Source organism: Rhipicephalus microplus, unplaced genomic scaffold (genome assembly GCF_043290135.1).
Source record: "Rhipicephalus microplus isolate Deutch F79 unplaced genomic scaffold, USDA_Rmic scaffold_28, whole genome shotgun sequence".
Classification (NCBI taxonomy): Eukaryota; Metazoa; Arthropoda; class Arachnida; order Ixodida; family Ixodidae; genus Rhipicephalus; species Rhipicephalus microplus.
The window spans coordinates 1,013,540-1,028,275 of record NW_027464601.1 but is presented as its reverse complement, the minus strand read 5'-3'; the positions used below and the strand labels follow the sequence as shown (position 1 = coordinate 1,028,275).

Sequence of the window (14,736 nt, the reverse complement as noted above, 5' to 3'; positions counted from 1 at the left end):
TAAATGAACGCAACGGCACGACACGAAAGGACAAATCCCGCAGCAGTCTCCCTCAACCAAACAAAGCACAGGGAGCTCAGAGGAACTCCCAGACAGCATGTCGCCGAGTGAGTCCTCTTGCGTGTTTGTTCGCTGTAGTCGCTGCCCACGGCCCCGCCATTGAAAACATATGCAAGCCAACACATCCCCTTCATCTCCTACGGTAAATTGTGGAATATTATTTGTAACATTTGAAGTTTCTTTTTGCAAATATTGAATTGTGTTGTAAACGAAGAGCAAATACTCATTGAACCGCAGTGTTCAATGTACGACCATCATTATTTAACGTGCCTGAATTATGGAAGGTTTTGGCTGACGATTCACACCACGCATGCCCTGTGCGAATTCAACTGGCTGTAGAAACGTAATGCTGAAAATAGAAGGCACGCATTAGGCACATGCAAATTCGCGTTAGAAGCAGCTTACGTGAAGTGCGCTAATCAATAGCGGGCTTCTCGCGGTATGGCGACGTTACTTTGATTGATTGATTGACTGAATGAATAAATGATATGTGGGGTTCAACGTTCCAAAACCACTATATCTATATAAGAGACGTCGTTGTATAGGGCTTCGGAAATCTGGGCCTACAATTGCGACGTTACTTTGACACCAAGAGTGCACGCTGGTATGTTATACTGCGCAGTCTTTGTTTGACCCGTGAACGTTGCAAGCGTAGAATCTGATCTGGTGCACTTATAGAGTCTCACCTCGGCAGTCACTGCATCTCTCATTCCACTCTATCTTTTTTCAATGAATTTTGTTCAGCGAAGTTATGGTACCTTCGATCACTGGATAATGTTTGAGCATGTTACTTACCAACTGCCAGCTGCCAGTACTTGGGAGTGTAATTGGAAACACATTCTTGCCATTCTACATTTCGATGGGAACTCACTGGCCGTGCCTTTGTACAGAGACCTCGTATACCTTCCGTAGGTGGATGACACGCCCGTACGAGGCTGACGATTCGCATCACGCATGCCCTGTGCGAATTCAACTGGCTGTAGAAACAATAAGCTCAAAATAGAAGGCACGCGTAGGGCACATGCTAGAATGGCGTCAGAAGCAGCTTACGTGAAGTGCGAAGATCAATAGCAAGCTTCTCGCGGTATTGCGATGTTACTTTGATAACAAAAATGCACGCCGGTACATTATATGGCACAGTTTTTGTTGCTTGAAGCGTGGACGTTGCAAGCGTGAGATCCGGTCTTGCGGACTTATGGATTCTTATCTCGAAAGTCACCGCACGTATCGTTCTATGCTATTTTCTTTCGCTGAATTTAGTTAAGTGAAGCCGCGGTAAAATTGATTACACGATAATGTCTGAGAATCTTACTTACCCACCTGACAGCCGCTAGTCCTTGGGAGTGTAGGTGGAAACGTTTTACCATTCCAAATTGCACTGGGAACTTACCGGCCGTGCCTGTGTACGAAGACTTCGAATACCTTTCGTAGAACGTTTGATGACACGCCCATACGATGTTACAGTTTTGCTTCTACGATTTGCGGCTGTATTATCCCCGAGAAGAAAAAAACAATGTTTTTGCACCGAAAATTCCAGTATCAGACGGCCAAGATAGAGTGCGCTGTCGGCAAAGAATGGGTTGCTGCGATTGCGGCAGATTCCCTCTTCACGCGAACGGTGAATGCATTGTTGTTTATCTGTTATCGTGCAGGTCAGCTGGCCCCATGGCCAGTTCACCCTTCTTTATTCTTTATGAAGCGTAGGATTTCTACTGATGATGATGACAATGATGATGCTTCCCGGTGCAATGTCACAACCCACCATGAAAGATCGGCCACGAGACGTGCTGCAGTAGGATTCACGAAACAAAAATACTTCTTGTTATTCTTATCAGCCCGGGCACTTCGTTGTCGGCTCTCCTTGTGTTTTTCATGTGTGTGCCTTTTGTAGTTCCTTTCAAGGGCTGCTATCATCGGCCTAAGACCTGGAGATGCAATTGGTAGTCACATAGTGAAATCAACGCTCAATTATCTTGCGGGCTACCAAAAAAAGATAAGTAGCTTTAATAAGGCCACTGCCTTATGCACATGACTGTTGACTATTTTCCTCGTCATAACCCACACACCCCAATACGCACACGCGTTTTGATTGATTTGTGGGGTTTAACGTCCCAAAACCACGCTATGATTATGAGAGATGCCGTAGTGGAGGGCTTCGGAAATTTCGACCACCTGGCGTTCTTTAACGTGCACCCAAATCTGAGCGCACGGGCCTACAACATTTCCGCCTCCATCGGAAATGCAGCCGCCTCACACGCGTTTCCTCTGGTCGTCGTTAAGCAGCAGGCCAAGTAATACCCGCTTGTCTATTCTTTGGTGCACTTTTTGTGGGTAAAAGATTCTGCTCTGTTTGTTCCTAAATGCTCATGTACACATAATTTGCCTTGTTTCTTCGTGACATTAGTGCACTGGCTCCAACTGTTAGGGCATAAAATTCATTTAGACACGTTGCAAAAAATTGCACTTTTTCAGAAACAATGATTAGAAACCGAGACCTTGGTCACACATTTTCATGGAGTTACTCAGCCAGTGCACAACGAGTGCCGTGATACTCCTGCTGCAACTTGAACTAGGCAGCAGTGGAACTGAGGATATGAGGCTCTCAACACATTTGCATTCGCGATGTGCTTGTGGACGTTCCCTTTACTAAGAAAAAATTCCGCCATATCCACGAAGTGAATGATGATGAGTGGGCGAAGCTCCGGAGGTAAACCTGGTAAACCATGAATCCTCTGTACATTTTGCCCACTCGATTTTATTACATCGCTCCCCCTAGCGTACGTCGCCGCACTAAATCGAACGATTGCCTTCAACCAATGACACGCGCCATATGTGACATCATTCCTATTTTATAAGATCTCGCGTCTTTCATCAACTACAAGTACCGCTTTCTAGTTTATAAACATCTTGCATCTTTTCATCATCAGCTACAAGTACCACCATCTAGTCAACACTACAATAACTAAACGAGAGGGAGCTACATACAGGAGACGGTACCGCCATCTAGTGAACACTGCAAGAACTAAACTAGAGGTGGCTACATACAGGGGACGGTACCGCCATCTAGTGAACACTGCAAGAACTAAACTAGAGGTGGCTACATACAGGCTACAGGGGACGCACAGCCCACGCCCTAAGGAGCTTCGCCCCTGAAAACAAAGTTGTATTGACAATTCCTTGAATTATTGTAAAGTACGCTCTTGCTTATTCTTCATTTACCCTTTTGATAGCTAGCGAGAGCCGGCTTTCTGTCAATCAGTGCTATCTCTCTTCCTGTAAATCAAAGGCTCTCTGACGTCTCGTATAGAACTCTTCTTTATTTACACATACTGCTGTCTCGATTTCGAGACACAGCAAAAGTGGGTACATAATTTAGTACAAACAACAAAAAATAAACTCTAAAATTCTACAAACAGGTGAAGATATTGTTACGGGGAGAAGGCGTCTGAAAAATACCTTTACTTTTGCTAAACAGGCAGGCATACAATATAGAGCCCAGTCTGCACTAGCTCGCCCTAAACATTGTCCTCTTTTCTACAATGTTCATTTGTGGCACCCCGTAGCATCACCTCCGGCGGCGAAGGCACCGTCTCGGTGTTTGGTTGGTCCGAGTAATATCGCTTCAGCCGAGTGACGTGAACAACGCCAGAACACGATCGCGCGCTGGTGGCGTTAAGAGGTTAAATTTCATATGTCACGTCGGTGATTTGGCGCACCATACGGTACGGGCCCGAACACAGTGAAGTCAGCTTTTCACACAGGCCAACTCACCATGACGGCGTGCAGAGAATGACTGTGTCACCTTGACTGAAGTTGACATCACGATGGCACGCGTTGTAGACCTGTCGTTGTCGTTCCTGCGAATCGCTCAGACGCCGGTGAGCAATCTCACATGCCTATAGAGTCCTAGAGATCACATCGTGGGCATATTCTGACGTGTGGCTAACGGCAGGAAGGAGCGTGTCAAACGGCAACGTAGGTTCTCGTCCGTACAAGAGGAAAAATGGCGAAACCTGTATTGTCATGCCGACACTTATTATAAGCAAGTGTTACAAATGGAAGGGCGGAGTCCCAGTAACGATGGTCGGAAGAAACGCACATGGTGAGCATGTTTTTGATGGTTCTATTTAGCCGCTCCGTGAGCCCGTTGGTATGAGGATGATACGCCGTTGTGAACTTGTGCGTTGTAGCGCAAGAGTGTATTATGTCTTGGATAACTTGTGATAAAAGTAGCGACCCCGATCGGTAAGCAGTTGCCGAGGAGCACCATGGTGTAATATGACGTCTTCTAGAAGAAAGTCAGCGACGTTGGTCGCACAACTGGTAGGAACGGCCCGCGTGATGGCATACCGAGCGGTGTAATCCGTGGCGACTGCCATCCACTTGTTTCCGCTGGCCAATAAAGGGAACGGTCCTAGTAAGTCAACACCTAACCTATAAATGGGTTCGAATGGAATCTGATTGGGCTGAAGGCGTCCCGCTGGAAGGGTTGCTGGTTTTTTTCGGTGTTGGCAGGATTGGCATGAGTCGACGTAACGGCAGACGGATCGGTAAACACCGGGTCAAAAGAAGCAACGTCGAACGCGGTCAAAAGTTCTTGAAACTCCCAGGTGACCAGCTGTCGGAATATCATGCAACTGTGCAAGGACAGTCTGACGCATATGTTGTGGTATGGCCAACAGCAGCTCAGGTCCGTCAGGATGCATGCTGTAGCGATATAAGACGCCATCTTGGAGCAGGAACATACGGAGAGACGGAGGAGTTGTGGGACCACTAAGCCGAAGGATTATATCTCTGAGGTGAGGATCATGACGTTGCTGATATCTGATGTTGCTAAACGCGGAAAGCGCGAAAACACAAGTAGACTCATCGCTTTCTGAAAGGTCTGCTGGGTCTACTGGATGACGCGACAAGCAATCAGCATCCTCATGGTGGCGGCCTGATTTGTAGACGACCGTGTAGGAATATTCCTGTAGTCATAGAGCTCACCGGCTGAGACCTCCACTAGGATCTTTTAAGGACGACAACCAGCATAAGGCGTGGTGATCAATGACAACCGTGAGCGGGCGTTCATACAAATATGGTGGAAATTTAGCCACTGCCCAGACGAGCGCGAGGCATTAGCGTTCTGTGATGGAGTAGTTTCGCTCTGCTGGCGATAAAAGACGGCTAGCGTATGCAATCACGCGCTCGCAGCCATGCTGTCGTGCCAAAACGGCTCCGATTCCGTGGCCGCTAGCGTCGGTACGCACTTCCATTGGAGCGCATATATCAAAGGGCCAGAGAATCGGTGGCGTCGAAGGTCTACTCGTCAGTTCAACGAATGCTCTGGCTTGTTCAGGTCCCCACACAATAGTCACATTTTTTAGTAGTTCCGTGAGCGTTCGTGTGACGTCAGCGAAATTCCGCACAAATTTACGAAAGTAAGAACAAAGGCCCACATAGCTTCGAACGTCGTTCGCAGAGGTCGGCACAGGGAAATCCATGACAGCGCAGACGTTCTCAGGATTGGGACGAACACAGGAAGAATCGACAAGGTGTCCAAGAACAGTGAGCTGCCGGTAGCCGAAGCGACATTTAGACGAGTTTAGTTGGAGCCCTGCTTTGCGGAAAACCAAACGAATTGTTGAGAGACGCTCGAGGTGAGTTTCGAAAGTTGGCGAAAAAACAATGACGTCTTCAAGGTAGCATAAGCAGATTGACCACTTGAAACCGTGAAGAAGAGCGTTCGAATGTAGCCGGGGCATTGCATAACCCGAACGGCCTTACTTTGAACTGATAGAGCTCGTCGGAAGTTATAAATGCCGTCTTTTCACGGTCTAGATCATCAACTGATATCTGCCAGTACCCGGAACGAAGGTCGACGGAAGAGAAATAATTTGCTCCACTTAGGCAGTCAAGAGCGTCATCTATTTGCGGCAGAAGACACACGTCTTTTTGTAACTTTGTTGAGATTTCTGTAGTCGACACAAAAACGCCAGCTGTTATCCTTCTTTCTCACGAGCAAAACGGGCGAAGCCCAAGTACTTGAAGAAGGTTCAATGATGTCTCGGTGAAGCATCTTGTCGACTTCTTGCTGGATCACGTGGCGCTCAATGGAGGAAACCCGATAGGGTCGCAGGTGTACTGGATTTTCATCACCGGTGTTGATCCGATGCTTTACGACGGTCGTTTGACCTAGGGGTCGGTCGCAGAGATTAAAGACGTCTTGATACGACGCAAGAAGGCCGCGAAGCGCAGACACATGCTCGGCCTGGAGATCAGAGGCAATCATTCCAGTTTTGCAGTCTAGTGTACTGCCCGACTGAATACTGGCAGATGACGGTGTATCCTCTGTTAAGGCCGATATGTGGTAGTCGCCGGCCCGGGCAAGGATTGCAAGGAATATCCCTCGTGGCAGCACTTCAGAGTGAAGTCCGAAGTTCACAATAGGGAGACATGCCACGTTGTTTTTCATTGTGATGATGATGTGGGGGAACGCAACATTGGGCGAACGGAGGACTGTAGAAATAGGTGAAATGACATAATCACCGTCAGCCACAGGTGGATCAAAATAGACGTCGATATACGTCACAGCTCGAAAAGATAGGCGAAAAAAGTCAGCGGAGCATAGCTTTGGCGGCGCAGGATCAGAAGGGTCAACGGCGTGTGGTAGGACGAGCTGAAAAACATCAGCAGAATAGTCAATTAGGGCGGAAGGCTCCGACAGAAAATCGAGTCCCAAAATGATGTCATGTGAGCAGTGGTCCAGCACGTAAAACAAAACAGTGGTATGACGTCCAGCAACAGTGACACGGGCGGCACACATCCCGGTGACCGGTGGTGTTGCACCATCAGCTACTCGGACAACAGTGATCGGAGCAGGAGTGAGCACTTTCTTGAGTCGAGCAAAAAGGCTGTAGTTCATGACTGATATGTGAGCGCCGGTGTCAAAGAGTGCTGCCACAGAAGTACCGTCAACATTTACTTTAATCAAGTTGTTGTGTCCGGGTATCGTGTGTAGAGAAATTTCGGGTCGGGTCGTCGAAGCAGGCTCACCTCTAGGAGCTGCGCCCGTCAGGTTGTCGAGGACTGGTGGTAGAAGGGTGAGGGGGAGCGACGTCTGTTAGTTGAGCGGGGCATGCGTCCAAAGGGCGACGGGGAGCGGCTTGGCTGGGCGGGCCTGAATGGCAAAAGCATCATCTGGTGCCGTGTAGATTGGCATCCGAGAGGCAGCAGGCGGGCGTCGGGTGTTGGCATAATGCGACCATGGCTGCCAACCTCAGGAAGTGCGACAATGACGTGAAATATGGCCGACTCGTCCACCGTTGAAGCTGATCGGCCTGTCATGGAAGTTTGCCCTTCTGTCGGGTTCTGGTGACGTGGGCGGTTGTTCGGTCCGCGGGACTTATTAGGTGTACTGGGCAGTCAATAGTCAGGTCGGTTAACGGGGCATAGCGTCTGATATCCGGCGTTGGCCAGTTCCTAGCATACGACACTCTTGATCAAAGAAATCGTGGCGCGAGAGTCGTCGGGGGCCAGCACTTGGTCAGACAGAGGATATGCTGCATCGATATCGTGGCGCACGGTGCGCACGATATTGTCGGAAGCAGCAGGGGCTGGTGGCAAACGGGCGTCCTCGCAGGTAGATGTGGCAGCCGTGTTGGGAAGACGCGAAAAGCGCGGAGTGATACGGTGACATTTCGCATCTTCGAAGTGTCGGCATTCATTATTAACGTCTTCTACGGTCGATAAGTTTTGATATACGAGGAGATTGAAGGCATCATCCGCGATTCCTTTGAGGATGTGCGCGATCTTTTCAGATTCCGGCATCTTGTCATCAACCTTCCGGCAGAGGGCGAGCACATGTTGTATGTATTTAACGTACGACTCGGTGCAGGGCTGGAGTCAGCACGCTAGTTCTTTCTGAGTAGCACGACAACGCCCGATGGGCTTGCCGAAGAGATCAATAAGTTCCTGCTTACAGATGTCCCAACTCGTGATATCTTCCTCTTGGTTGGAAAACCAAACTTCAGCGTTACCATCAAGGTAGAAAATAATATTGACCAACATGAGCGTCGGATTCCAGTTGTACAGAGCGCTCACCCTTTCGTACTGCTGAAGCCATTCCTCCACGTTAGTACTGTCACTGCCCGAAAAGGTGCCTGGGTCACGCGGTTGAGTCAGGACGGCGGTGCGGTTAGTAGCAGCTGGATGCGGTGCTGTTGGTTGCTGCGTAGTTGGACGAATCACGGTTGGAGTAGTCTCCAAAGAATCCCCGCTCTCGTCGTGATCAGTCATCGCATAGGCAGCCAAGGAACGTCCGCTGCGCAGAATCGTCGTGGTGTTGACTGTGGGAAGACCCGCACTCTCCACCAGAATTTTACATGAAGAAGGCGTCTGGAAAATACCTTTACTTTTGGTAAACAGGCAGGCATACAATATGGAGCCCAGTCTGCACGAGCTCGCCCTATACATGGTCCTCTTTTCTACAATGTTCATTTGTGGCACCCCGTAGCAATATGATGTGCTTGCATAGCTGTACAACAAAATCATTCATCAGGTGCGAGTACAGATGTTTATGGAAATACAGAAAAAAGACAATGCTAAGAAAATTCAAACAGATTAAAACAAGATGGGTATTCGTAGTTTCTCAACGAACTCGTCATGAGACAATGCGCGAAGCGAACCATCCAAGTTGTTCCAGGTTTCAATAGTGAACAGAAAAAACGAAAATTTAAAACAGTTAGTATATGTCTTGAAAAGAATAATGTTCAGTCTGTGGGTTTTTCTAGTGGCATGTGTATTAGCGGGTACAAAAAAAAGGGTGCCTGAATACCGAATGGGGCATGGACGATCTTGTGCAGCAGAATTACGCATTCGCATTGGCGCCTATGCTCCAAAGTCTGCAACAATAGTATGTGAGCATGTGATGAAGGTGAGAAGCTGCGATCATAGCGACCAAAGATGAATTTGATAGCTTTTTTCTGGATTGATTCTAGCTGCATTATGACGCACGTAAGGTGAGGAGACCATACAGTTAAAGCGTAATCTAGTATCAGACGAACTAGTGATTTCCAGGCAGTCAGCTTACATTCCAACGTTGCATTTTTTAAAGTTCGCTTTATGTAACCAAGTTTTCGAAGCGCTTTTGCAGAGATATGGTCGATATGAGCATGCCATTTTAGGTCATGTGAAAAAATGACACCCAAGTATTTGAAATCACTAACTTGCGACAAGTAACTACCATTGGCAATGTAAGAGTGTTTCAGCGGCTTTTTTTTTGTTACCGAAAGTCAAGGCAACTATTTTGATAAAATTTATTTTCATTTGCCACCTATCACTAAATTCGCAGAACATTGAAAATACCTTGTTTAATTCTTGTTGATCACTAGCATCAGTAACAGTGCGGTAGAGGACGCAGTCATCTGCATATAGGCGCAACTTGACGTTGGTGTTAATAATAACACTTACTACATCATTGATGAAATTGACAAATAACAGAGGTCCGAGCACTGAACCCTGAGGCACTTCAGATGTGACTGTTACCAATGAAGAATGCGTGCGATTAAAAGTAACGAACTGAGATCTTAAGTGTACATAGTCAGTGACCCAGTCTATTGATTTAGACCTTTTTAATATTGCTCGCAGTTTACATAGAAGCTTTTCGTGGCAGACCCTGTCAAAAGCTTTCGCATAATCAATGAAGATGGTGTCTAGTTCATCGTGACTATTGAGTGCAGAAGCTATATTGTGTGTAAACTCGATGAGTTGCGTGATGGTGGAGAAACCTGAGCAAAAGCCGTGCGGGCTTTCTGAGAGAAGATTGTGAAAAGTTAAATGCTGTACAAAATGCTTGTGAATAATGTGCTCAACAAGCTTACAGCAAGTCGAAATAAGAGATATTGGTCTATAAATTACTATTAGCTGCTTGTCATCAGATTTAAATACTGGAACGACGCTGGCAACTTTCCAAGCTTTGGGAGCAGTTGAAGTGTCCAGAGATGTATTGAAGATCAGTGTAAGATAATGGGCATTCCATTCTGAGTATCTCTTCAAAAACATGTTGGGTATGGCATCAGGTCCCGCCCTTTTAGTCGTGTCAACTTTTAACAACAGGTTAAGAACCCCAGCATGAGTTACCTCGAGACCCAGCAACGCATGCTCCGAGTTATGTATAAAAGGAGGACGAGAACCATCATCTTGGCTGAAGACAGAGTGAAAGTATCTATTGAAGCCTTAAGAAAAGACGACAGCATAACTGCAAGTTTGATCTTTGATAATGAGTGCTGTAGAGTCATGAGAAGAGGGAAGAATTGTTTTCCAAAATGTTGATGGGTTATCCTTCATGAATGTTGTTACGTCGTGTTGTAATAAAAGTTTTTCGCTTCTGTCATTCTTGTCTTTATCTCAGACTTTAGTGAAAGATGAGATGCATCGAGGCGGTTTCGCTTGCGTGTGCGCCTAATGCGTCGTATAAGATGAATTATGTCTCGTGTGTACCCAAGAGGCTTCGGGTTATGTTTTACATATTTATGAGGAACGAACTGCATCACACAGGTGCGCACCAAATTATAAAACTGCTTTTACAATGCGTCAGCACTACATGATTCACTGCTTGCCAAGAAACTACCCAAAGAGCATTCCAACAATTCTACAATTACACGATAGTTAGCATGCGCGAAATCAGTAATGGTGCTGAATCTCGGGTTACAAGGTACATGACTCACGTTAAGTTGCAATAACACACCCTTGTGATCAGATAAACCATCTATTACATCACACTCAAAGCCATGTTGCACAGTTCCTCGTTAATGAACACAATATCCAGAAGAGAGTTATCTCTGGTTGGGCGTTCAACCGCTTGCATTAAGTCAAAAGAAATAGCCATGTTAATCAGGGAGTCGCATATTGTTTTTTCACGACCTGTTGAAGTTAGCAAGTCCCAATCAATACAAGGAGCACTGAAATCGCCTGTGATGATCATTTTGTAACGATTAATTCGGTTACAGGCTATATATACGGTAACGTGTAAAAATACATCTTCAGAACTGGGTGGATGATAAACAGCTCCAATTACCGTCGCAAAACCAGAAAGTTTTTTACCATACCAAATGGACTCAGTATTCAGAAGTTCAGGAAGTATCGCAAATTCAATGCCTTTCCTAATAAAGACAACAACACCACCACTTTTGCTAAATTGTCTGTCATTTATTATGAGGGAATTGGCTTGCGGCAAAAATTTAGAATCTGATATTGCGCTGTTAAGCCATGTCTCCGTAACACAAATAACTGATGGGTGGTTACACTCTACTAGCCAGTTGAAGTCTTGAACCTTGGTTGGCAGACTGCGAGCATTTATGTTCAAAAGGGTGAGTTTCCGCTCACTGCTGAGTCACTCTGCGTCCCTAGAAGCGGTGGCACGAGGAGCCTGAACAATTGTTTTGCGAAAACTGTCACACGTATAGCGAACGCTGTCTTCTATCCAGGAATAATATTGTAATCTATATTTAGATGCCTGTTTACGGATATCAACCGAACGATCCCACAATTGTTTTTGCGGATTTGCCGTACGCGTGATTAAAAATCTTCGTTAGTGTATATGTTGGTTCCTTTCAGCTTTCTGGCATTCTTAAGAATTTCAAGCTTGGTTCTGAAATCCAGCAACTTAAAAATTACAGGGCGCTTCTTTTCACTTCCTCGTGGGCGGAGTCTGTGGCAGCGTCCGATGCCATCGCATTGAATTCCAATCTTTGAGGACAGCAAATTCATCACAGAAACCAGTAATGTTTCGGAAATTCCATTCGTTGGTTCATTAAGGCCATATATAATCAAGTTATTCCTGCGGGACCGATTTTCAAGGTCATCGTTTCTGCGATCAAGTTTGTCGTTTGTATCTTTGAGGTTTACAATCGTTACTTCTAATTCGTGAATGCGTTGAAGGACATCATTTACAGTCGAAGGGAACGTTTCAATGTTTTCTAGACGCTGTTGAAAAGAAGTCATTCTTGAACTGAGTGAAGAAAGCTCTTCACCAATTCACTTATGTCCGGCTATCAGTTCTGTGAACATATTTTTTACCTTTTTATGTGGGCCGGGGTTTAACTGAAGATCTCCAGAAAGTTGCAACAAGATTCTCACAACATCATCTACATTGTCAGCCGCATACTTTCTCATCAGTCTTCTATGTTTTTTCTCACAACTGGAACTCTTTTTGCACCATTATATTGCCACGTTGCTTCCTCAAGTTTCCTTATCACCCTGTAACGCTGTACGCGATTCTCAGCGCAAACCGCGCCTACAGTGTTCAGTGTTCGAGAGGCTTGAGGACTGAAGTAGATAAATTTGCTAAGATTACGCCCACTTCTTGAGCATTTAAGATTATTCTAGAACATGCATTACCGCTAGCGATAAAGCTAGAATGTTCGATGGCAGGTGTATGAACGCCGACATGGTTCGCCGTTTGTCAGTTGATCGACGACCAACACTCAGTTCGCCTACATCAGTGCCAGTGTATTGCTGTAATCTCAATTTTCTTTAACGTGGCCACAAGTTCAACTGAATAAAGATTTTGGTCTTCGACCAACTATCTGCTCTCTTCGTCATTGTCAGTACCCTGTGACAATATCGCAACATTTTTCTTAAATGCGAAGCCTTTCTTAGCGAACTTCGGTGACTTTGAGCGTATCTATCTATCTATCTATCTATCTATCTATCTATCTATCTATCTATCTATCTATCTATCTATCTATCTATCTATCTATCTATCTATCTATCTATCTATCTATCTATCTATCTATCTATCTATCTATCTATCTATCTATCTATCTATCCGCTTCCTTTAAAACCGCACTCCTTTATAACCGCACTTTCAAAGTTGCTAACAACTCAGCGTCATTATACGTCTGCTTGTGGTGCAGTGAAGTGTAGTGTGCCTGTACCTCTTTATCGGTATACTTTAGGCGTAATGTAAGAAGAAGGGCACTAAAGACTGTGTAGCGTAAATAAGAATAATTTCGCACATGACAAGGTAAATTTCACCAAGATTGGTTGGCAATACTGGCTATTTTGTTGGCTATTTTCTTCCATCTATCCTGTGTGAATTCGAGACGCGAAGCTGCTCCTCTCTTTCATTGCTCCTTGTCCCTTTGCCAGCTCACCATCTACAGCGGCCAACAATCACCCTTTAGTTTATTACAGGACTCATTCATGCATTGACTCTTTCAGCTATATCTTCCTTTCAATTTTACGAGTCCTAACTCTTAACTATCACTCCCCATCTTCGATCGCACTGCCTAATTTGCCTATCACTATAGTTGCAAAATTTTGTATGTTCTGATTATCTTTAGTTGCACAGCAGATCTTCATAGCAACTATGAGCTTTGTTCAGTTTAGTTGCTCCTAAAAACAGCGTTATTTGTGAAGTGCTCATGTTATCAATTCAGCGTATATTCTGTTATCGCTTCTCCGGTGTCAGCTTTCATAACAGATTGCCAAGCAATTATAGATTTTGCCAGTTCACAAAAGCATGTGTATTCTACGCGTTGCAGTAATTATACACGCTACAATCATTTCGGTGTTAAATTTTCTATTTTATTTTCACAAACAATTCACTCGTTGATCCTGTGAATGGAAAGATTCATAATACGTTTTTTATATGGCTTGTACTATAAGTCATGATTGGTCATTCGGAATTTTATACCGGATGAGGTCTAGCAGTTTTATTTATTTGCTCTACTTTAATAACACCTCCAGCTGATGTATTTTCGACAACAACGTTCCTGTCTTTCCTGTAGCACTCCCGTGCAAGCACAGCTATCCAAAGAGCGACTGCGACCACGTTTACCATTCCGCAGATGACGAAAAGCCAGTCGTAGGCGCCACCTTCGTCCCTGAAGTAGCCTGCAAAAGAAAGGCCCGTTAGTTGGCATGCGAAGAAACAGGGAAGGAAAATAGAGGGGGGAAAGGAATGACACTTTCTTAATATTATACAGGCAGGGTTTAAAGCTAGTGCTATGTTTTTCACATAGCTAGACCTGTCTGTCTCTTGTAAAAGCAGGATTACGACCACACTAGTTATCGCTGTTGATGATGGACCAAGACACCTGAGGTCGCACTAGAAGAACTGTTTGCAAACATTACTCACAGAACAGCAGCAAGCAAAGCCAGTTTGTTGTGAGAAGCTAGTCATCACTTGGATTTTTTTTCATCTGTTGTGAAGCGCGTTCCCTACAATACTCAAGCCACCATTAACAGGGAGGTGTCTGTGATGGAACCTTGCTTCTCCTGATCGAAAATCACGCGCACGCCTATGAATATGTCCGATTTTGTAAGCAGTAAGCACCAGGACGTTGGTAAATTGAACGCTGAAACACTTTTTCGGAATGGTCAGAAAGCGCTGCCGATAGGTAGAAGAGGCTTCCTCGAACCCGCGAGCCAAGCATTTCAGCACAGCAAGCATCCTGTAATTTACAACAAATTCATAAAGTTAGCTAAAATTGCTTTTTCTTCTCTCCACAACTAAATTACGGAAGAAGCTCGTCACAGCAATTCTAACAGCCAATGGCTGAATATAACATGGCGTGCCCCGTTGCGGTGGTCTACTGGCTAAGGTACTCCGGCTGCTGAATCACAGGTTGTGGGATCGATTCCTGGCTGCGGCGGCTGCATTTTCGATGGAGGCGGAAATGCTGTAGG

General features: G+C 45.5%; 2 protein-coding genes across 10 annotated transcripts in view; both read right to left on the bottom strand.

Annotated features, from left to right (window-relative positions):
* LOC142761687 (monocarboxylate transporter 12-B-like) overlaps nucleotides 1–1,639 on the bottom strand; it is a 145,259-nt gene extending 143,620 nt beyond the window's left edge. Inside the window, exons 1-2 of one of the 6 annotated variants that reach the window (XM_075884318.1) lie at nucleotides 1,377–1,635; nucleotides 856–1,019 (exon numbers count right to left, since the gene is read on the bottom strand). In XM_075884318.1, coding sequence (XP_075740433.1) covers nucleotides 856–1,019; nucleotides 1,377–1,427 — 215 coding nt within the window. In that variant the 5' untranslated portion in view covers nucleotides 1,428–1,635. Of the gene's footprint in view, nucleotides 1–855; nucleotides 1,020–1,376 lie in introns of all 6 variants that reach the window. The other 5 variants (XM_075884319.1, XM_075884320.1, XM_075884321.1 and 2 more) reach the window with 5 other exon arrangements.
* An 11,971-nt stretch (nucleotides 1,640–13,610) lies between these two features.
* LOC119159861 (monocarboxylate transporter 9-like) overlaps nucleotides 13,611–14,736 on the bottom strand; it is a 45,557-nt gene continuing 44,431 nt past the window's right edge. For 3 of the 4 annotated variants that reach the window (XM_075884354.1, XM_075884353.1, XM_075884352.1), the window contains exon 6: nucleotides 13,611–13,941. In XM_075884354.1, the coding sequence (XP_075740469.1) occupies nucleotides 13,736–13,941 (206 nt within the window). In that variant the 3' untranslated portion in view covers nucleotides 13,611–13,735. The remainder of the gene's footprint in view (nucleotides 13,942–14,736) is intronic. The other variant, XM_075884355.1, reaches the window with a different exon arrangement.